The 24676-nt window shown below is 38.1% G+C and overlaps 1 protein-coding gene and 1 pseudogene across 3 annotated transcripts in view; both read right to left on the bottom strand.

Moving 5' to 3' along the window:
• Positions 1-24676, bottom strand: part of NEK11 (NIMA related kinase 11) — a 236405-nt gene that overhangs the window by 175322 nt on the left and 36407 nt on the right. For 2 of the 3 annotated variants that reach the window (XM_055321436.1, XM_055321435.1), the window contains 2 exons: positions 19666-19831; positions 3779-3897 (listed from right to left, as the gene is read on the bottom strand). In XM_055321436.1, the coding sequence (XP_055177411.1) occupies positions 3779-3897; positions 19666-19831 (285 nt within the window). The remainder of the gene's footprint in view (positions 1-3778; positions 3898-19665; positions 19832-24676) is intronic. The other variant, XM_055321437.1, reaches the window with a different exon arrangement.
• Positions 10078-10688, bottom strand: LOC129507166 (high mobility group protein B1-like; annotated as a pseudogene).

Below are 24676 nucleotides of genomic sequence, written 5' to 3'. Positions count from 1 at the left end.
TCTAGATAGTGATAACCGCCTCCCCTTTCCACCCAAAACTCCCAGAAATATAAGGAATTTTTCAAAAGAAAATTCATAATTGTGCTAGAAAATAGTTACAAATGGTCAAGAAATTTCATAAAAGCTCTGAAAGAATGCAAAAAGAGGAGCCCCTAGCCTAAAACATTTAAAAGAAAGTTGGCTCTAGATCCCTCTTCTGACAGCATCAATAATATGCCCCCATATGGTTTTTCTCATTTCCCCATCTCACTCACTCTCCTCACTCACTGATTTCTGTTTCATGAAATTGCCCCCTAAACTTCTTACAACCCAGTTTTTGTTTCAAGGATCGAATATTGGAAGAACTCAGACAGACAAGTTTTGGTGTTTTCCCAACATCTAGGGCCTCACTTGTACTAACTAACTTCCTTCCTTCCTTCCTTCCTTCCTTCCTTCCTTCCTTCCTTCCTTCCTTCCTTCCTTCTTCCCTTACCTTCCTCCTTCCCTCCCTTCTTTTCTTCTCTCTCCTTCTCTTTCCTTTTCTCTCCCTCCCTCCCTGCCATCCTCACCCCCTCTCTCTCCCTTCCCCCACCCTTTCTTGTCTCATTCTCTCCATATTTCACCCAGGATATTCAGCATTGCTTCAAATCTATCTTTTCAATTTCTCACCCATGGATAATGAAATTTGTGTTCATCCTTGACCTTCTTTTATCACATCTCACATATCCAACTCCAGTTATTTGAACTTATCAAGTTAACTGTCATATCCATGTCCTGCCCACTACTGTCATATTATTTCAGGTCCTACAACCTCATGTATGGATATTATAAAAGGTTTCAGACAAATATCCCGAGTTCCTCTCTTTCCTCTCTATAATTTATCATCCAGTCTTCCTGAAATTCTGATCATAGTTCCACTCAAAAGGTTTCTGTCATTATTGTGTATACTACAAAATAAAGCCCTCTGCAACTTGATGTCAACATATCTTTCCTCACAACTTCATTCATGTACCCTAGGAGCCATTCCAACTGAACTACTCATCTATCACTCTGAAGGTGCCATGACTTCCCAGAGCTCTGTGCCTTTGCTAACTCTGTTCACTAATCCTGGGAAGTTCAGACTCATCTTTTACCTTATTCAAAATCTACTTTGGGTCAAATGTCATTTCTTCCAAGATCTTCATTGATGCTCCCAAGTAGCATCATTATCCCTTTTCTTGGTCTCCTATAGCACTTAAAGTGTACTTTTCTTGCCATTCTTATAATTTGTTTTAATTAAAGTATAATTTGCATTAAAATACATAAATCTTAAGCTTGATGAATTTATCATCCTTGTAATCATCCACTCAGGTCAAGATAAAGAAGACTTCCAGCATCCCAGAAGTTTCTTTGTGCCCCCTTCCAGTCAAAATCCCCTTCAAAGGGTAATCTCTATCCTGAGATTGTGTTAGTTAATCTCAGATTAGTTTTGCTTGTTTTGAACCTCATATAAAGGTTTTTAAACCTCATATGGAATCACATAGTATGCACTCTTTTGCATCTAGCTTCTTTCACCCATCATGTCTTTGAAATTCATCTAGTCATACGTATCAATTTATCTTCTTCTTTTATTGCAGAGTAGTATTCCATTTTAAGATTATACCACAGTTTATTTAACCATTCTACTAAAAATTGACATTTCTCAGTGTTTTAGCTAATACAAATAAGGCTTCTACGGACATTTTGTACATGTCTCTTTTTTGACATAGGGACTCATTTTTCACCTTAAGAAGAGAATTAGCGGGTCACAAGGTATTTGAATGTTTAGGTTTGGAAGTACTACCAAACATTTTTCTAAAGTGATTATACCAGCAATGTAACCTCCAGTAGCTCCACATCCTTGTCAGAACTGTTATTGTCAGAGTTTTCTTTTGCTTTGTTTTTTTGCCCTTTTGGTGGCTATGCTTTCATTTCTATATTAAGTTATAACCCCAAGCAACAACACTTACAGAGCTCTTAGCAGACTGCAAAGTTTTTACATGTATAACATCTCAATGCATATTCCCTATAGTCCTATACGTAAGCAGGAGAGTCCCACTATTAACCCTATTTTACAAATGAGAAAACAAAGGCTCAGAGAGGCAAAGGGCCTGCCCAGGGCTATATAATACAGTATGTGGCAGAGATTCTGCAGTTGGTATATCCATCATGTTACAGAGTTATTTGGGTACATTTTTTTTAATCTCTGCTAGTTTACTAATAGCTCTTTAATGTTAGGCCTTATTTTTAATTTATCTCTATTTAATAAATGAATAAATGAACTTAAATATGATTGAAATTTCTCTGTCTATACAGAAAACCTTTATAATAATTGGTTATAATAACATAATAAATAAGCAATCATTTATTACCTGAATCACAAAGGACAGAATTGCAGGAACACAGACACACAAATATTCAAACATTTAGGCCCATTTAATGACTTTCTTAAAATGTCGAAGGATTAAAAAAAATTTGAATCCTCTCTTTGAAGGATTACTTTAAACTCATTACTTCAACTATTAAGCACACCAAAAGTATTGCAAATATTTCGTTCCTAAATCAACTAGATTTCAGTTTTATATTTTGCATATAGAACACAGAAGTTGTCACTTTATATATAAAAGTGACATATATATATGTAACATATACATATTTCCTTATGTATAAGCTTACAAATAGGCCATGGAATAGTAAAGAAAATAAAAGAAATTCCAGTGTAACTGTATATACATATGCCCTACATTCAGCAGCTCTGCATAGTTTATTAAAAGGTTACTTGATATACTTTTATCACCGTTTCTTAGGATAATTTGACAAAATTCAAAAGATTGTTATGAGTTGTCAATAAATCAGTGCCTATTTGTATTATCCAACATGTGTTTAGAAGATACATGCAAAGCTCAGTATAATCTGGTTACTTTTTATGCATTCAGAAACCATAGGCAACATATTTGAACTATCTGAAATCCATAGATAGCCAGACCTTGATGTACTCTCTAAATTTCAACCTTTGTTCAAGAAGAATGTTCCGCACAGTCCTAAATTGAAAGATGTACTATGGACATTTCATGGTATCTACTTTTGTTTCTGTATGTTCATCTTTTCAAACATAGTTGTACCATTTTATGGGTCTCTAAAACATGCAAAAACTATTACTTTTAACCTATGGGGAATACAATTAAAAGTTTAAAAAAATATTTTTAAGACAGAGATTATAATTGCAAACTACAATTGAACTCATAAAACATACTTTGACCTTCAGTATTAGATATTTCATGTCAAAACTGACTTTTAGTCTGAGTGTCTCTCTGAAGCCCAAGAGTATCTTCTGCCTCATCACTTAGTTTGGAATGTGAACGCAGCTAACTTCTGCAATGACACATTCTAGAGTGACCATGCAATTCATTTAGAGTATGCTAGATATTTATAGCTCAAGCTTATTCTAAGATATAATAAATTCATAGTATGCTAAAAGTATCTGAGAATTGCTTACAATCACAGGATATCATCAGATATATGAGAATGTGTTTAATACAAGTTTCTGCCTTGTATTCAAGGCCAACTTGATTTCTAGAACAACAACAAAAAAAAGGCTATTCAAGTAAATCTTCTATATTGAATCATTCAACAGTTTTCTCATGGAAAAGTGTATTATAGATGTTTAATTACTGGGTCATTTACCTTTAGACTTGCATCTTTTCAATTCTACCCCCAAAAATTCATTTGTCAAGTTCAAACGTGACTTAAAATCATGTCCATCAGTAACAAATGAACATACCTTTCATGTATGTAGTCAACTCCTAGCAATAGCTGGATAAACCATTCTATTATTTGACTTTCTGGAAAGGTTTTGCCAGCTTCTTTATATTCCTGAATTTTACAGTCCAGATCCCGACCCTGAAACACAACAGCATAATTTTTCATATTTTTCTTTCAGTTAAGATTTTAAAATCAAGCTCTCTCTACAACAGTTAACATACAGCAGTGACTTTATCACAAGAAAGTGGGGGCTTACTGCCACTCTGGAGCTACCACTGAGTTCCAAAGTCTCTTTTTTGACCAGCCTCTAGCGAGGCTTCTCTGAGCCTTAGTCTCAACCAAGCCTCGACCTTGGCTTATAAAGACTTGAACCAAAGACTCACACACTTCCAATAGCTCAAGGTCACATCGCCAGGATGGCACTAGTCTCCCTTAAAGTGCCTGCCTGAGAAAACTTACTGCCAAAAGAATTTACTGTCTGTCCTAGCCCACATCTGTCTCCTGGGGTCCCTGGAAGGGCACGGGCCTAACTGTAATTAATGCCAGTTAGCAAGCCCTGATACACATGAACCAACCCCCTTCCTGCTTTTTGTAATTTCCCCTTCCCTGACTCTGTTCAGGCTGCCACTGTTTTCCCCCTTCTTCCAGTCTCCCTCTTCTTTTCTTTAAAATCTTTAAGATTTTATTTATTTATTTGACAGAGAGAGAGAGAGAGCACAAGCAGGGATAGAGGCAGAGGGAGAGGGAGAAACAGGTGCCCCACTGAGTAGGGAGCTTGATGCGGGGCTCAATCCCAGGATTGGGACCATGACCTGAGCTGAAGGCAGACGCTTAACCACAGAGCCACCTAGGTGCCCCTCCCTTTTCATGTTCCAGTCACCTATGCACTTATCAGAATGTGTGCACAACCAGGAAGAGCTCTTTTTGACATATAACATATGTTATAACATTCTACACATAATACATAGTACAGCTCTTTCCCTAACTGCCAGTTACTGAATACACACTGTTTTTACTACTTCAGATAATGCTCATTTGACATCGTTCAAGGACAAAAATCCTCCTAAAGGTCACATATTTATAGGCACTCACATAAAACTAGGAGTGACTTTCCTTATACTAAGAGTTTTATATAACTATACATATAACTATATATAACTATATATATAGTTATATATATAGATAACTATAGAAGCCTAACATACATACAAAGTAAAATATAAAGCCAGTAAGATTCAAATGAATGATTTTTTTTAATAAAGACTTTATTAATTTATTCATGAGCGACACAGAGAGACAGGCCGAGACACAGGCAGAGGGAGAAGCAGGCTCCATGCAGGGAGCCCGATGGGGGACTTGATCCCAGGACTCCAGGATCACACCCCAAGCTGAAGGCAGACACTTAACCACTGAGCCACCCAGGCATCCCCAAATGAATATATTACTTTAATATAAAGTGATGATGTTTTGGTGAAACTCTATTAGTCCTTACATTGTAAATATGGTACTGGTTGCTGTAGTTTTGATTCTTTTTCAGTTTAGCATGTCTAGACTAACAAGTGTCTTGGGATGACTTAACTCTCCTTTTGACTATTTAACTACAGTAAAATTCCCAGGAATACAACTGTTGATTTATGTGGGGTCCAAACACATGATTTAAACATTTACTCATGGGACACCTGGGTGGCTCAGTTAAGGTTAAGTGTCCTCTCTCTCAAACAAATAAAATTTATTTTATTTTAAATATATTTTCTCACACTCTTGCTTGTGCTCTCTCTAATAAATTAAAAATAAATAAATAAATAAATAAATAAATAAATAAAACATTTAGTCAGTCTGTCCTACCACTCACTGGTGATAGGAAGAATAATACTTGGTGCCAAAAATGAATCATGATCACAACGACAAACATCTTAAATTGCCTGGAAGAGTCTGACATAAAACCTTTTCTGATTATGCTTCTACTAATGTATTTCAACTACCATAGAAATGAACATGCAAAATGTTAAATTCTCTTAGAGTAGCCTTATACTTAATCCCCTTTACCTTAAAACACTGGACAATTAACACAATTCCAGAAGTGTGCCTCTGAAGAAAAAGAGAAAATCAAGTATTTTTGGTCTTTAGGGTATGCCAACAACACACAGCTCCATGAAAGAAGACAGGTACTAAACCACATCCCCAAGGAACATAAGAGCCAAACATTAAGCTACTTACAGACTTCCTAACAGTTTTCACTGCCAAATGCAAAAGAGTATATATAGGTGGTGAAAGAATCAAAGGGAAATTACATCTAATCAAACAATATTAGGTCACCCAACTGGCTCATTTGTAATGCATTTTTTATTTTTTATTTCCTTTCAGTGCAATAAGCAAATATTTGCCTCGCATCGTCTCACCTTCCACATGGGCACGACAAGTCAAAAATGGCATATCGAACCTTCAATTTCCACCCTAGCTGACATCCAATTTCCTACTGGATTTTCTGGGGCAAGTTGATCAAAACTTGTTGGAATCCAAAAACATAATGAATCAAATATTTGGCTACTTGTCAAAAAGACTATCATTTTTTTCTCATTCTCCAAACCTACCTTCAAATCCCCTCCTTTTAAACCTAGAGTTTATCAAAGTTCTGTTGAATTATACAAGCTATACCATCATAGTGTTTCTATAAATTGCACAAAATCTTTTTTGACAACATCCTGTGAAGCAGATGTGAAAGCCCATCAGATAAAAGGTGAGCTGTAAATATATACATTTTTCCAATCCAGACTTCTTCTTCTATGCAAGAGGAACTATCTCTCTCTCTCTCTCTCTCTCTCTCTCTCTCTCTCACACACACACACACACACACACACACACACACTTTAAAACAAAAAAGATGGGCAGCCTGGGTGGCTCAGCGGTTTAGCAGCCGCCTTCAGCCCAGGGCATGATTCTGGAGACCCAGGATCAAGTCCCATGTCAGGCTCCCTGCATGGAGCCTGCTTCTCCCTCTGCCTGTGTCTCTGCCTCTCTCTCTCTCTCTCTCTCTCTCTCTCTCTCTGTCTCTTATGAATAAATAATAAAATCTTTAAAAACAGAAAAGATATCCATTCAATATCTCATTTAGACTCCCTGAAAGTGATAAAATATCTCCACTGTCGGAAGATAATTACATACTGATTTCTGTGTCTTTCCTAAATAGCTTTAGATGAGAAGTGATAAAGGGAAAGAAGAAGGGAAGAAAGGAAGGAAAAAGGAGAGAAGGAAAGAAGAAGAAAGGAAAGTAAAAAAAGAAAAACTTGCCTTATAGTAATATCAATGAAGCTGTCTGCTTCAACCCAACATCTTACTTTAGAAAGGTCATACATAAGTACAGATGTCCCTGTGAAAACAGCTTTTGCATATGTAATTGTCTGCCTCAATTCAAACGACACTAAAATTTGGAGAAATTTGTGTATTAAAATAGCATTCTTTTCAAAAATTTATCCCAAGTAAGTTATAGAAATACGAATCTTACACATTTGTATCAGCTTCAGTATTGTCACTTTGTGAGTAAGTAGAATTATCTTTTTTCTCTGTAAATTATCTTGCCATGATGGGAGCCTACTCCCTGGGTGACATTTACGGTTAGTCTGACAATTACCTCCTACTGCTCTCTCCTAAGTGGTGACAGAACTTTCTTATCTGTTTCCTACATTGGTATTACATATGTGTGCAATTTCCCATGACTAAATAAATATATATACATATAAACTATTGAAAAAAAAGCATAGGGCCTACAATAGTAGGCCTCAAAGTGAAATGTCAAAAGGAGATTACACAAACTCCCTCTTGCTCTCTGAGTAGAACCATAAGAAGGAGAAATGAACCAGTTCCTAATATTAAGCAAGCAATGTGTTTAGGTTGACAAGAAGACAGACTGCCAAAAGATTAATCAGGGAGCAGGGTCTCATCCTCCTCAAGTTACTGCCTCTACAATTTTCATTTTGTACATTTATCTCTAACAAAAAGCATTTGCTTTGTATTTACTTTGTTCTTTAATAAATATTCTGTAGATTATTTTCTTAGGATTCAAATTAGTAATCAAGTCACTCACAGATTAATATAACAAATTATGCTTTTATATAACAAAGAAATACAATTTTTTAATGAAGCAGCCTGATTTTAACTCAGCAATATGAAAAGCATTTTTTAAAAAGATTTTATTTATTTATTAATTAAAGATACAGAGTGAGAGGCAGAGACATAGGCAGAGAGGCAGAGAGAGAGAAGCAGGCTCCATGCAGGGAGCCTGACGTGGGACTCGATCCCGGGTCTCCAGGATCACGCCCTGGGCCGAAGGCAGGCGCCAAACCGCTAAGCCACCCAGGCGTCTCAAAAAGCATTTATGATTTCTTTCTCTAAGCCATCTTCCAAGTAAAAATTAAATGTTTTTGATAAAATGTCACACCTCAGTTTAAGAAATTCTTATTACAATATCTGTAGGTGCACTGTTTTCTTAATTTTGTCTTTTAAGAAATATTAAATGATGACATTTATTGTTAAAAAAAAACTTTAGTGAAGAGTATTGGCTTTGACTTAAACCTTTATTAATTTTGCCCTAAGTCTATATTGCTCACGGAAAAGGCTTTCACTAATATCACCCCTTGAAAGTTGCTAATAAAGTTTTGATGTTAACTTCTGAAGTTTTGAAAATCTGTAACCCAAAATGTACCATTTGATAGGTTAATGGCATCTCCTCCCTCCTGCCTCCCAATTAGCCACCATCCGACTAACTTTGAAATGCCAAGACCTTGAAGACATGAAGAACAACTCAAATACAGTGTCTAAATTCCATCTTTGATTCCATTAAAAAGTTACAAATCCCGGGGATCCCTAGGTGGCGCAGCGGTTTGGCGCCTGCCTTTGGCCCAGGGCGCGATCCTGGAGACCCAGGATCAAATCCCACATCGGGCTCCCGGTGCATGGAGCCTGCTTCTCCCTCTGCCTATGTCTCTGCCTCTCTCTCTCTCTGTGTGTGACTATCATAAATAAAAAAAAAAAAAAAAAGTTACAAATCCTAAAAGCATTTAATTTAAAAAAATTAATCAAAGTTTTTTTAAGTCATCAACAGAAGTACTTACAACCAGTTTAAAAGGCTGAAGTAGAGCATTCTCAGAAGCCTGAATACAACAAAACTGCAATGTTCAGATATGCATACACAAAGGACAAAGTAATCTCAGGATTTTAGAGCTGGGAGAAGCTTGAAAAATTGTTCTGTCCTACTTCATTTTAAAATCAAAAAGCTGCCCCTTATTAATTCACTTGGTTGACATCTTAAAACGCTGTTCTGTTATACTCTATGTCACCTTTCCACAAGCTTCTAATACATCCTTCCAGTGGATCTCAAATGTTACCAGGCATCAGAATCATCCCTTTTGCTTGTTTAAAAGGCATATTCCTGCACCACATCAACAGAGACTCTGATTCAGTAAGTCTAGAGAGGACAATGGAATCTGTAATTTTAAATTTTTTTTAATAAAACAAATTGTATTTACTTAGAAATATTCAGAATCTCAACAAAACAGCTGCAACTTTTTTTTTTTTTTGCAATTAAAGAGGAGTATTTACTTAACAGAACAGCAATTATTACATAGAGGCTGCATCAGAGACAACTGAGGATGAAAAAAACTATCAATCCTGGGAGCACCCAATTGGCTCAGCCGGTACAGGATGCAACTCTGGACCTCAGGTTGTGAGTTCAAGCCCCATTACTTAGAGATTAGAGGTAGAGATTACTTAAAAAAAAAAAAAAAAAGAAAAGAAAAAAAGAAAAAACTACATCTCCATATAAAACTCATTTGTGCTGCACACCAACAAAAACCTGCTTTAAATTTCCATGCCAGGGATCCCTGGGTGGCGCAGCGGTTTGGCGCCTGCCTTTGGCCCAGGGCGCGATCCTGGAGACCCGGGATCGAATCCCGCGTCGGGCTCCCGGTGCATGGAGCCTGCTTCTCCCTCTGCCTGTGTCTCTGCCTCTCTCTCTCTCTCTCTCTCTCTGTGACTATCATAAATAAATTTAAAAAAAATAAATTTCCATGCCAGTGTACCACTGCCACACTGTACCATGTAAGGGTTAGTGCCCACAGAGAAGACCACCAGGACAGGGCTGTCAAAAGAGACGTTCAGGAGTGTATTAACTATACAAAAAAAAAAAGACTTTGTACAGTTTAAAAACAAATCTTACACAGTCTTACATTTCAATTTTTTTTCTCTAAAATGAGAGTTGTTTATGATGGGGGAGGGTGCTACATGCTAGTTGAGAAGGAAAAAAAAAACTTCACTAGCACTAACTCATTCATCCTCTTCTTTATCTTCCTCCTCCTCCTTTTGCTCTTCCTTATCTTCCTTTTTTTTCTTGCTTCTTCTGGTCTTGATGACTCCCTTTTTGCCACATCAGGCTTTCCTTGAGTGCTGTATATGCACTAATCTCCTTTTCATAATTTTTTCTCCAGCTAAGCAGCCTTCGTTTCATGACGTGGTTTGTCATCTACAGCAGTGTTATTTCACATCTCTCACAGTTTCTTTGAAATGTCACCCATGGACAGGCCAGGATGTTCTCCTTTGATTTGGGGGCAATAACTCAGAACAAAATAGGAAAAAGGCCGAAGGAGGCTTCTTGGGTACACTGGGATCCTTGAACTTTTTTTGTTTCCCCTTTAGGGGAGTATGTAAGTTTTCATTTCTCTTTCATAACAGGCATTGTTCATCTTTGCCCTGTTTTCAAATTTTCCTTCCTCTTTAGCAGACATGATCTTCCACCTCTCTGAGTGCTTCTTAGAAAACTCTGGGAAGCTGACTGAAGTTTCTGGGTGCTTCATCTCATGCTCCTCTCTGCAAATTTGCATAAAGAATGCATATGATGACATTTTGCCTCTCAACTTCTTCGGATCTCTTTTGCCCATGTTTAATTATGTTCCTCAGTGAGGCACAGAGTCACCCAATGCCCATCTGGCTCTCACTTGCCTGACTGTCTCTGTGGAGCTCAATGTACTGCAATGGCTGTCAAAATCTGTATTTTTAAATAAGCATTCTAAGTGACTGTGGGACAGGTAGTCCATGGACCACACTTTAAGAAAATGCTGCCAGATAATAACACAAATGGGCCATATATTTAATATTTCACCTATCAATGGAAACATTTGATCCAACAGTTTGAAAAATTCCAAAGGCAAAAGATGTATTTGGGACACTCAGGGTTGAATAAGATACAGATATCATCATTTTATGATGATATCTTTAAAAGCCGGTGGCATTACTAAAGAGAGCATCAATAAATGGAGGTGGAGGGGGCAGGTAAGGAGATTATCTGTCATCGTAGAACCTGAAGACATTTCCTTAGACTTCTGGAAGTTCGCTGTAATGGAGTACATAAAAATGGGGGAATTGGAGGCCACACTATGCTCTTAAAGCAAAATAAGAAAATTCACTTTCTAAATAGGTACTAGAGAATGGCATGTAGTATCATGCATGATGTTTGTGTCTGATAATATCAATAAGCATTCCTGAGTTTAGCTGCTAATTTCTTTTTCCAAATTCTTTTAGAGTGTTTTTCTTGTTGAGGCAAATGTACATGAATAAGAATAAAATGATAGAACTTATTTTTATCCTAAGAAGTGACATGAAGGACTCCTGCGTGGCTCAGTGGTTGAGCATCTGCCTTTGGCTCAGGGCATGATCCCAGAGTCCTGGGATCGAGTCCCGCATCGGGCTCCCCACAGGGAGCCTGCTTCTCCCTCTGCCTCTGCTTCTGTTTGTCTTTCATGAATGAATAAACAAAATCTTAGAAAGAAGAAGAAGAAGAAGAAGAAGAAGAAGAAGAAGAAGAAGAAGAAGAAGAAGAGGAGACATGAGATGCTTTCATCTATAAATCACTGGGTTGTTTTTAAAATAAAGTATTTGAAGTGGATTATTCTGATTCTATTTTTGAATACTTGTATTTATATAAAGTCATATGTCAGCTAAAGGCATACCCCACATGCTGTAAGTTCTACTGGGTTTATGAATTCCTTTATATTAGTGCATTTAATACAAATTTTTTTAAAAAATAAGACTAGTTTTGCTTTTCAGTTTTTACATTAATGATTTTAAGTAAAAATCAGTGGCCTTACTTTTTAACTTAGTTGTTAAAAGGTTAAAATATTTCATGGTTTAAACAAAGAAAGTAAATATAACAAATCAAATTACTTTAATTTTGGTACTTAAAAATCATAAGCAGATCAGTTCAAGTATACAAAATCATGAGTCAGTCACATGATTTATAGTCTTCCCTAATTGAATAGAGTCTAGATCCATAGGACTGGTGCAGAGCAAATTCTGGAAGACCTACCTACTCCAGGATGGAGCTGCCCAGAAACCGAGAACTCTGATGGGACCTACCTCTCTATAGGTAATTTTTAGTTCCTTCAATCAGAGAAATCCCAGCAAAGCAAGCCACTAAAGACAACTCGGATGTGTGGATACCTGGAGCACTGGGAAAGATGGTGCTATAGACTGAATGTCTGTGTCCCCCCAAAGTACCTATGTAGAAATCTTAACCTCCAATATAAGAGTATGGGGGGGTACACTGGAAAATGATTAGGTCATGAGGGTGGAGGCTCATGAATAAGATTAATGTCTTTATGAAAGGGACCCCAGAGAACTCCTTCACCCCTACTACCATGTGAAAGCACAGCAAGAAGATGACCAACCATCTATGGACCAGGAATCTGGACTTTACCAGACACTGAGTCTGCTAGAATCTTGACCTCGGACTTCTAGCCTTCAGAACCATGAGAAATAAACTTCTGTTGTTTATAAACTGCCCAGTCTATGGCATATTGTTATAGCAGCCTAAATGGACTAAGACAGATGGTCACTAATCAACGTCACAATAATCAATATCCCAGGAGTCTCCCTCAACCATAAAAGAACAATTTGGATGGTGATGGCCCCAGAGAGAGCTTCAGGACAATAAGCAGTAGCTTTATAGGCTATGTCATTGCCAAATTAACTTGCAAGAGTGTACTGCTAGAGGTTCAGGATTACAAGACTCATCCTACTTACCTGGTTTATTTAGGCAGTTTTACATAAATAAGAAACGTAAGAGAAAATTTCAAATTTTCTTTTTTACAGTACAGACAGATCCTTGGCAAGGACTTGCTTGAAAATTGCTATCAGACCCATTAGTGTTTAAGAATTTGAATGTTTCCTCCTTCCGGCATGAATCATACTCATAGCTACAAGTCAGAATTAGAGTTATAAATTAGCTTGCCTTCTAGAAAACAACTGGAAAGGGGGAGATGGAGTAGCCACTATTATCATAACAACTTCCACTATTGACAGTCTACTAGGTGCTAGGCTCTGGTAGCCATTTTTTCAATATTCATTACTTCAAATCCCTATAAAACCTAACAAAAGAAGTGTTGTTGCACTATCTTAACATCAGGAAAGGGATCAGAGAGATAACTTGCTCAAGGAAATGGACAAAGATTCGAACAGAAGTCAGTGTGACGACAAAGTCCACACACGCTCCACTATTTCAAATCCTACTTCGTCTCTCAGTGAGAGAAATAAAACACTTAACAACATCATCATCACATTAAAATATCCATGTGTGTACAAACTGATATACATGCATTTCTGTGTTCATGTATGTCATATAACCGGAGATAAAGATACAGAATATAAGTGAGAATAAGCCAAGAAAAGGAAATGCATGGGTACATGTGAATTGTGAGGTGATCACCACATTCAAGTTAACTGACACACCAAATACTTCAAATACTTTGGTTTTGTTTGTTTGTTTGTTTTTTGTTTTTTTTTTGTTTTTGGTGGTGAGAGCCCTTGAAATCTACTCTATCGTCAAATTTCAGGTGTATAGTATGTATTGTTAATTATGTCACTATCCTCAGAACTATGTTCTAAATTCCCAGAATTTGTCCATCTTAAAACTGAAAGTTTCCATTTTATATTTTTTATATCTTCCTATAATTCCCATAGGCTTGACTAGCACAGGTATACAGAAATTTGTGTTCTGGGCCACGATTTGAAACATGTTTGGTTAACACTGTTGGTATGAGCAATAAAACTGTCAATCTCTTTTAATTCATGTCCGTGTAGAGGTAGATAATTACATGCTTGGGGAGGTAGGAACCAAGACTATTTAATTGACTCTATTAAATATTAAGGAAGGAATTAGAGCAATCCAAGTAAAAAGAAAAAAAGGTATTTCCTAATACCCCTGGTCCTGGTTCCTAATACACCCTGGACAAAATTCAATATTCCAGTCATGTAATTGCTAGGAAAATCACTCCACCTCTCTGGGATCCTATTTCCTTATCTATAAAACAGAATAATATATAAGAATCTAATTCTCCTTGAGAAAGGATGAGGGCATGTTAAAAAGATATAGGAGCCAATATGAAGGAGCCCCAACAGCTAAAGCTGGAAGAGTCAGAACAACAAAATAATGACAGTATTGGGTTATAACCCATGGAACAAAATAAATATTCATGAGTTTATGCTGATATAAATAACTGAATAAATACATAAGTGGAAAAGGAAAAGTAGAACAGTTTTTCCTTATAAGAGAATCCCAATTAGTGAATATAGAAAGAATGTGGGAAATACATAATCACCATTAGGAAACAGAGTGAAAAGAGCTCCAGGCAACAACCTTCACTGAAGATGCTAAAATCAGTGTGTGAAAGTTTGAGGAAAAACAGGATTATTAGCATAGTCTCAAAATAGCTTTTCCAAGGTACTTATCCATTGCAAAAAAAGGAAATAGTAATTTTACAGTGGAGAAATCCAGCAGACACACCTTCAATTAAATAATCAAAGTTAACATCACCATTAATAAGATTATCATGTCCTATCATGTACTATCATCATGTCCCCTCTTAATATGATGTACTGAGAAGGACACCACATCACTTCTGTGATAGTCTTGCCCAGAATTTATAACCTCAATCTAATCATGAGAAAACATCAAACAAATCCAAACTAAGAGGCCTTCTACAAAATAACTTACCAGTGCGCATCAAAAGTATCAAGATCGTAAAAACAAGGCTGGAAGAGGGAAACTTTCCAAAGAGACTAAGGAGATACGACAACTAAATGCATTGCAGGATCCTAGATTGGGTCCTGGAACAAAGACACTGGCAAGGAAACTGGTAAAATATTAACATTCTGGTTTTGATATGGCACAGTGGTTATAGAAGTTGTTAACATTAGGAAATGTGTTTAACTGCAAATATATTAAAATTAAAGATGAAGTATTAAGTTCTTAAATCATGGTCCATGTTTTTCTACTTCTGAGCTTTTTATCACATTATTCCCTTTAACTGAAATGTCCTTGCCCCATCTCCCTTGACCAAGTCCTTCCCATGTTTCAAATTCAAATGCAACGCCAGCTCCTCCATGGTTCCTGCAGTCCAAAGTCATTTCTCTTTACTTTTAACTTTCACAGCACTTTCACCACCTCATTCCCTAGGCCCTTACCACATCCCTCTTGTATTTTTGCCATTGATAAAATGGTTCATTTATTCTACCATATACGTTCATTAAAGAAATATTATCACGTTATCCCTGTTGCCCCTACTCTCTAGAATTGTATCTGACACAGAGCTGGAGATCAGTAATGGCTTTCAGAAGGACCTTTGATCACTATTGCCTTTGTGAACTTGAATTCTTAAGGAACCAATAAATAATCCAGGATGTCGATTTACTCCTATGCAGGAAGAACAACTGCCAAGATGACAGGAAGCCCTTGTCAGTTTAGCCAGCAGGCTTTTTTCCTGTTAGAAGAGGCATATATAGGGACGCCTGGGTGGCTCAGTGGTTGAGCATCTGCCTTTGGCTCAGGTGGTGATCCCAGGGCTGGGGATCAAGTCCCGCATCAGGTTCCCTGTGAGGAGTCTGCTTCTCCCTCTGGGTCTCTGCCTCTCTGTCTGTGTCTCTCGTGAATAAATAAATAAAATCTTTAAAAAAAAAAAAAAGAAGAAGAAGAAGCATATGTAGAGAGCTGAACTGTAATCAGAAGTTGTACATGGAGCAAGGAAAACAGGCCAGGTAATTTTCATGAAGAATAGTACCAAGCGAGATGCCTAAGCATAAAATCTAACCCACTATCAACCATACTTCCCAGTTCTCAGGTCTGGGCCTCATCTTTGTTCAGTGTCCCATAAACACTGACAAAGTTTTCCTTTATGACCCCATTTTTCTGTTTCTACACTAACCATTCACCTTTGTCTGCAATTTGAAGCCTGGCTACACATTCAAATCACTTGGAAAGCATTCAAAACTTCTAACATCTAAAGGGGTGTCTGGGTGGCTCAGTGGTTGATCATCTGCCTTTGGCTCATGTTGTGATCCCAGGGTCCTAGGTCAGGATCAAGTCCCGTGTCAGGCTTCCTGAAGGGAACTTGCTTCTCCCTCTGCCTATCTCTGCCTCTCTCTCCATGTCTTTCATGAATAAATAAAATCTTTAAAAATATTCTAATGTCTAGATAAAAATCCAGATCAATTAAATCAGACTTTTTGGAGATGGGCCTCAGCTCTTACGATTTTTAAAATATTCTGGTGACTCTAATGTACAGCCAAAGTTGAGCACTACTGTATAATGATATATTTTTGTTTAGTTATGTCAACATAACTTTCCTGCTTTTGGTGGATAATTATATGTTCTCTCTCTACTGAAGATATGTGATCTCATGTATCCTCTCCTGCATCTATAAAGCTAATGCTCAGGTTTCTGGGGATGTCTTATCCTTGTCCAAAGGGAAAACTTTCAGGTAGTATCTCTTAGGTCTCCAGGGCAGTACATTGTTAGGTGAGCCAGCAAAATAAAGTAGGCCAAAATGCTTTTGACATATATAACAGGTAGAATGAGCCAATATTTTATTTCTTACCATTAGGGTTTGACAGAAATGAGGTGGGAGGCAGCTGGAAGTAAGTGATAAAGACTTCGTCAGGAAAAAAAAAAATTTCTGAGTGCTAATTTTCTGGCTCACTACGTGGGTCCATGATATAATACAAAAATGAATCAGAAAAAGATAAATCCCTTGTGGAAAGTCTGAGAAAGTTTATACTATGTATAATAGGTAGAATGTCAGGAGAAATAAAATGCTATAGGATGGAGGTCAGAGGAGCCAGGTGGGGAGAGATTTCCAGCCAGGCAATTATGGGAGTCTGTAAAGGAGGCATTTCTTTTGGACTTGGGAGGATGAACAGGATTTGAAGGAGGGCATTCTGAAAGGAAATGATCCAAGTACAGATGAAGAGGTGTGAAACTGCAGGACCGACAGGAAAGAGGAAGCAGTTCCATTTAGCCCTGGGTGGTGGGAGTGAGGAAGAAAAGGACACCAATATTTTAAATACTCTCCCACTTTGGTAGTTCGGGAACTAGTTTCCATCAAAGATTTGGTTCAATCTTGACAAGAAGTTGTGAGAGTTCAGTTGGTTGCTTTTCATACTCATAATCTGATGTGATGTGCCCAAAGGGTTGAGTGATGGATGTAGCAGCCTCATGAACGCATTTATATATTTCAATCTTGCAAGGCCCCAAAATAAATTACAAAAGAGCAAACTTGGAGAGAAAAAGACCAACTATTTCAATGGTGATGGCATTTTCCTATGAGGTGCAAGTTTGGTCATCTGCTATTTTCAATATTATTTTACCTCAATAAAAAGATGATAATGCCAGGCTTGTGCAAGTTAAGAACCAATTTAGGTCTGAAGATGAAAATATCTCTGTTAACAACAAGAACCAGCAATCCGCCACGTCATTCCTTGGGAGTTGGGGAAGTGACAGCCTGACAGCTCAGCAGCAGTGTGGAGCCCTCCCTGGAAGCCCTACAGCGGTTCCCACGGGCCTGCCTGTGGTCATCACCATGGCAACGCCCCTCCTGAGACAGTAGCTCAGCCCTTGGAAACCACTAGAATTCAAAAATTAACACAAATGATTCTGGACTGGATCCTGCATGAGAAAAAAGATACAGAAATGTCCTTTCTAAAGACATAAATAGGGCAAGTGGGCTATATTTGAAGATGGATGTGTATTAGATGGGTGGTTCTCAAACTTAGATGTGTTTTGGACTTGCCTAGTGGACTTGACAAAACAGAGATTGCTGAACCCCACCTCCAGAATTTCTGATTCAGTATGGCTGGGGTGGAATGCCCAAGCAATAGTGATGCAGCTGGCCTAGAATCACATTTTGACAAGCATTGGATTACATACCAGCATTGTTACAAGATTCATTTCCTGATTTTGATCATTGTACATGGTTATGGAAGACAATGTCCTCAGCCTTAAAAAATACAGTAGTATTTAGAACAAAGAGCTATCCTGTCTGCAACTCCCTCTCAAATGGTTCAGGAAAAAATATAGATAGATCAATGAATATATAGAATGATAAAGCAAATGTGGGAAAATTGTTAACAGTTGGCAAATATGGACTAATGGTTCACTGTGTTATTCTTACAACTTCTCTGGTACATTAAAATTATATTAAAATTTAAAAATTTTAAAAATAAGGCAAGAAAAGAAAGTTCTAGCTTATCACCAAGACCTGTTCAATATAGTAGCTAGTAGCCATATGTGGTTATTTAAATTCTCCTCCTGCCTCTCCTTTTTTGTGTCTCAAACACACAACACTTTCTGGTCGTCCAAAGTTTCTGACCCAAACGGGCCTGTCTTCCCTTCTAAGGAGCATCTTCCCTCTTTCCAGCATCCTTTCTTTCAGGCCCCCACAACATCCAGGTAATGAACTGACTAAACTCACTCTAAAGTATGAATAAGCACCAAATTCCCTAAAAGTACATTTAGTTAAGATTAGCTCCCAGAATGTTCTGGAAGTTACTTTTTTGAGCAAGGTCATCTTCATGTATTCTCCGAGTCAGCCCTTAAATCTCCCCTCTTTCTACCCTCTCAGGAACAAGCATACAGATTCATAATACAGCTGCTCCTTATCTGTTTCCCTCTCTGGTACTTTCCCAAGCAGCTTCATACTCAGTTGGGGCTCAGTAAAATGCATAGCTATTATTTGCAGAGAACATGGAGTGGCAGGGAAAATTGCAAATACAGGAAGTCATAAATCACAGTTTGATAAATACAAAGAAAGATTTCCATGAGGAAAATGAGCCATATTTCCATTTCCAAATTTCCACTGGGGAAAATAGGTATAAGCCAAGAACTCAAAGCACAAGAGATGGACCTCTGCTCTGTCCAGGCCTCTGTTACAGCATTTAAATGTCCATCTAAGCACTGGACCATTGTAGAAGGTTCAGGTGACTCTCCCCCCAAAATTATTCCCCCAAGAAACATTCTCCTGCAGCAACTACTCCTTTATTATAAGTGAGTTTGTCAGGGCACCTGGATGGCTCAGCAGTTGAGTGTCTGCTTTTGGCTCAGGTTGTAACCCCAGGGTCTTGGGATCAAGTCCTGCATCAGGCTCCTTGCAGGGAGCCTGCTTCTCTCTCCCTGTGTCTCTCTCTCTGTCTCTGTCTCTGTCTCTCTCTCTCTGTCATGAATAAATAAATAAACTCTTAGGAAAAAAAAAAGGAGTTCATCAATTACCTAGAGATTGTCATTCTTAGCTACAAGACACCATAACCCACGTTTTTATAGTTCAGCTAGTGGAGGGTTGTTTTTTTTTTTTAAGTTTTTCTTTAAATTCCAGTTAGTTAATATATAGTGTAATATTGGTGTATAATATAGTGATTCAACACTTCCATACATCACCTGGTGCTCATCACAAAACATCCTTAATCCCAATCACCTATTTAACCTAGCTCCCCAACTTGTGATTCAATCACTGAACTTATGAGGTATCTCTTTGCAGGCAACTATATACTTTGAAACAGATTTTTACCAAGAATTCCAAAAGAGGAGAGTCTTACCTCGCAGTACTCCGTAATAATGCAGAAATTATCTTGCTCCACAAAGCTGGTGTAGAACTTGACAATAGCTGGATGGTCCAGCTTGGAAAGGAGCTGGGCCTCCACATTGGCCTGCACAGTCTCATTCGGATTAAGTTCTCCAACAGAGATTTCCTTCAGTACCTTTCTGCAGCCAAAAAAAAAACAAAAAAACAAAAAAACAAAAAAACCATCAAACCCAAAAAACAAAAAACAAAAATTTAAATACATTTAAAGTTTAAACATAACAGCTATGTACAAGGGATCCCTGGGTGGCGCAGCGGTTTAGCACCTGCTTTGGCCCAGGGCGTGATCCTGGAGATCCAGGATCGAATCCCACGTCGGGCTCCCGGTGCATGGAGCCTGCTTCTCCCTCTGCCTGTGTCTCTGCCTCTCTCTGTCTCTCTCTCTCTCTCTGTGACTATCATAAATAAATAAAAATTTAAAAAAACCAGCTATGTACAAGTGGTTTGGGGCCACCTAATTACTCTCCAGGCTATGACTTACTCATAGGTCTGGTATTGTCTGTTCTGACACTGTTTCCTGGGCCTGCTTGCCGATCCTGGTTACTGACACACCTGTAGCTCTACAGACTTGGTCAAACAGGGCAAAGACTGAGCTCATTTTGAGCAACATTGCTGAGGTGGTTCCTCCTCTGTCTCTGTAGATGTCGTGGTTTCTCTTTTTCTTCCACATAGTGTCTCTGCTTCCATCTGTCTCTGTTTTATTTCTCACCTTATCTTTTTTTCCTCTCCTTTTTTACTTCTATTCCTACCTTGGTATCTATCTCTGTTTTTTGTCTCTGTCTCTGTATATATATAAATATATTTATAAATCTGTCAACTCTATGTCTTTCTCTCTTTACCTATGTCCCTCTCTCTCTCTCTCTCTCTCTCTCTCTGTGTGTGTGTGTGTGTGTATACACACTTCTCTCTCTCAACTCTAAAATTTTTCACATGTCTCAACTTAAAATCAATAGGGACAACCTAATATCAACAGGGACATTATCTATTTCCTTTTTTATTTTAAAGATTTTATTTATTTATTCATGAGACACACACACACACACACACACACACACGCACACAGAGGCAGAGACAAAGCAGAGGGAGAAGCAGGCTCCATGCAGGGAGCCTGATGTGGGACTCGATCCCAGGTCTCCAGGATCAGGCTCTGGGCTGAAGGTGGCACTAAACCACTGAGCATACTTTATAAAGCATATATAGCATACTTTATTGCTATCGGTATTTAGGAGAAGGAAAAAAATCTATAAACACTGATAGAGAGGTATTTAGGATCTCAAGCATGTATAAATGGAAAAAGAATTCATTACATCTCCAAATTATTAATTTTAAAACTGTGATAACTCAATGAGGAGTGGACCAAAACGCTATTTCTTCCCATCTGAGGAAAAAATAGTCTGATGAACAAACCAATTATAGTACCACTGTAAACTAGATTGCTGGGGAAAAGCACTTTAGAGCACCAATTATGTGTGCAGACAGATTCTGCTGATTATAAGTGAATGTTAGCTATTCATTAAGGCAAGTTCTGCAGAACCCATACTAGAAAACATTTTGCAAAGATGTTCTTTAAGAGTTACAACCTATGCATGCTAATGAAATGTATTTATAGTAGAAACAGTCTTAATTGAAGGCCCTTCAACCAACTCAAAGATTAACCAGAGCTCTCTGGTTCTTTCTAACAGATGCTGATGGTTACCTTTGCCATAGAGAATGCCTATGACTAGTATGTGCTCTCTGGTACATCCATTAACCTCTGCCCTTCCAGGCAAGGTGTGAGCTTACACGAGCCATTGTGCTTATTCCTGAACTTGATTATGCCAGTTGTGCTTGTTACCGTAAATTTGTGATTTAGATATGACAAACTGATGAAGGACAAGTATGAGTGTTATCTTGGTGAGGAAAACTATTAAGTGCTTGCCAAAAAACTTGATAGTGACAAGTTACAAAAAAAAAAAAATTGCTGATAATAAGTGATTGACAAGATAGTGCCAAATAGGTGGTTTAAAAAACGTAAAACTTGGGATCTCTGAGTGGCTCAGCGGGTTTAGCACCTGCTTTCAGCCCGGGGCATGATCCTGGAGTCCTGGGATCGAGTCCCACATCAGGCTCCCTGCATGGAGCCTGCTTCTCCCTCTACCTGTGTCTCTGCCTCTCTTGCTCTCTCTCTGTGTCTCTCGTAAATAAGTAAATAAAATCTTTTTTTAAAAAAAGTAAAATTTGAGTATTCTGAATTCAGACTGCTGAATTTTCATTCAATTTTAAACAAGGTTTACCCGGAAAACAACATATTATGAATGCAGTTTATGCAAAAAAGATGAAGGGACCTCTAAGCAGAAAACATTAGATGTTGGTTGTGCATCAAAAAATTGGAAAAAATGTACAATGATATGTTTTAAGTTGATATAATTGTTTCCATTATGTCATTTGATTTAAAATTTGTTTATTCTGTTTACCCAAGTACCAGCCCCAATCACATTGGATAGGAGAGCTCCTATCATTCTTAAAAACAAAAAAACAAAAACAAAACAAAAAAAAACATAATCATACTATGAACTTTTCATTGATTCAAATAAGACTTCTCCTTACTTGTCTCATTGTGGAAGAAATTTCGTAAGGCAATACCAGAGATAGAGTCTTTTCATCTGTTCAGACTCAGGGCCTCGAAGCTTAGCTACTACAGTAAGCACTGTATTATGTAGTTTTTGCCCATTCCATTCCTCAGGGGCAAACATTTCATAAAAATTCTATGTTAGACCATCTGTTCTAGAAGCTGAGACACTATGTAGGAAAACTTAGAAAGTGTCCTTATTTTACCTGATTCATATCAAGTGTTGGATGACATTTGGCTCTTTTTCTTGATCAATAAATGCTTGGTGTTAAGCTTCCATTCTCCAAGATCTCATACGGAGAACCTTCTATTTCAAGAGAGCTGTTACTGGGAAATCAGTTTTCCTAAAACTTGAGTCCTTATAACACTTTATTCATTTTAAATGTTCTTCATGGTATTTCCATTATGAACTCATCCACCCCCACAAGACAACCACAGCAGGCACTGGCTGCATTAGGAAGGATGGCCCTGCACCAGGAGCCTTACAGGCCCTGCTCTGCCATTTACAGGAGTCTTTAACTAGGACTGCAATTTAGAAAGTTGGAACATTTGGTTCCCTTCCCCTAATGGGCTTTTCACATTGGTTTTGTTAGGTAATCAACACCTTGCCATGAAGTGTATTCTACAGAAATGCTGGCTTGGTAACATTTTCTCTAAGAAGACTGTTACAGCAAGAATTTAGTTAAAAGTGACCTCATGTTATTAAGAGTGGCATCTCAGACTGTTAGTGTAGTAAAAGGAGCTTGAAATGACATCTGCGGCTATGTTTTTCTGTAACTTCTGAAGATTAGCACACAGCAGGCAAAGCTCAGTGACATCTTCATAGTGCTTCTCCAGTAATTTACTGTGCCAGCTAACATGCAGTTGTAAAAGTCACAGTGGTTAAGCATGACAATAGAAAGCCTTATACAAACGTGTAATATTCTCTTGCTGTGAAGGAACAAATGTTATAAAAAGCTTAAATATACTTATTTTTCCTCATAAACATCAACTAGTGTGTAACAGAGCATGAGATTTTACATAGTTACCTGAGTCCTGTCTGGCAGCCTGATGATAAAGCATAAAATCTCATTTGCCCACAGCTTAGCAGAGGAAGGTAGGGCTATTAAGACAGGTGATATCTACTGTAATCATCTCTAGCTAACGCAGAGACCTTCTACTTTCCTTACCTAAAATCGTGTCACTGAACTGACAGAGGAAACTCTCACTGCATATCACTTAATATGAGATCAATATCAGCTGAAGACAGCATGGAACCTTACCAAATCAAGGACACCTTGTCACCTGCTTGGTCGCCCATTCTTAAATAACATGACAGATATTTATTTTATCAGAATCTCAACTGTTTGGGAGAAACTTTATGACAGAAGCCAAAAAAACAAAACAAAAGCAAAAACAAAAAACAAACAAACAAAAAACCACCACCACCAATAAACAACAAACAGGCATCCCTGCAGACTCACTCAATCTGCAAACTTTCTGTTCTTCTTCCCAAGTGGCATGCTTCTTTCTTCCTAGAATCAGCAGCAAACTGATAAACTTTGGAGAGTGATTCTGGAAACCTGGGTTAACTACCACTAACTTCATTCCCTTCAAATTCAGCCACTCATCATATAAATGAGGCAAATTATATTTCTGAGATGTTAAGCAGGGTTTCTTTTTCCCCAAATTTCCTCTTATTCTTTCAGGTGCCCCTCATTGAAGCAGCAGCATATGCTGCCTCAGGAAAAAGAGGACATCTCACAAACTACATAGAATAAGTCAAATTCCTGGCTTTTTAAAAAAATTTTATTTATTTATTCATGAGAGACACGGGGGGGGGGGATGGCGGGCAGAGATACAGGCAGAGGGAGAAGTAGGCTCCATGCAGGGAGCCCGACATGGGACTCAATCCCGGGTCTCCAGGATCAGGCCCTGGGCTGAAGGCAGCGCTAAACCGCTGGGCCACCAGAGCTGCCCAAATTCCTGTTTTTTTTTATTCCAAAGGAGACACCAAGGCTGGAGTAAAGGTAAGGAAGAACACCTGGCTAGTCGCCGGAGTCCTTTCCCTACCTCCAGGTGAGAAAGATGCTCTGGCCTGATAAAGGGAAAGCAAGAAAGCTGGGTATTGCTGAGCCCTTAAAAACAGTTCATGTCTTCTAAGCTGGGTCCAGAGAGGAGGGTAAGAACAGAAATCCAAAATGGGCAGATGAGCCTGAGGGCAGAAGAACTGTGCACTCTTTCCAAGTAGGGCATAGAAAAAAGAGCAGGACCTCATTGTTTCTTATGTCCATCAAAAGGTAGGAGTGAAAAAAGGTCTTCAAGGAGCAAGGAAGCTGATGAGACAAAGAGAGTTTTGGAATCTTCTGTATCCCAGTGA

The sequence above is a fragment of the Nyctereutes procyonoides genome, unplaced genomic scaffold, assembly GCF_905146905.1.
Source record: "Nyctereutes procyonoides isolate TBG_1078 unplaced genomic scaffold, NYPRO_anot_genome, whole genome shotgun sequence".
Lineage (NCBI taxonomy): Eukaryota > Metazoa > Chordata > Mammalia > Carnivora > Canidae > Nyctereutes > Nyctereutes procyonoides.
Note: the sequence above shows the minus strand (reverse complement) of the source record. Positions and strands in the feature narration are given on the sequence as shown.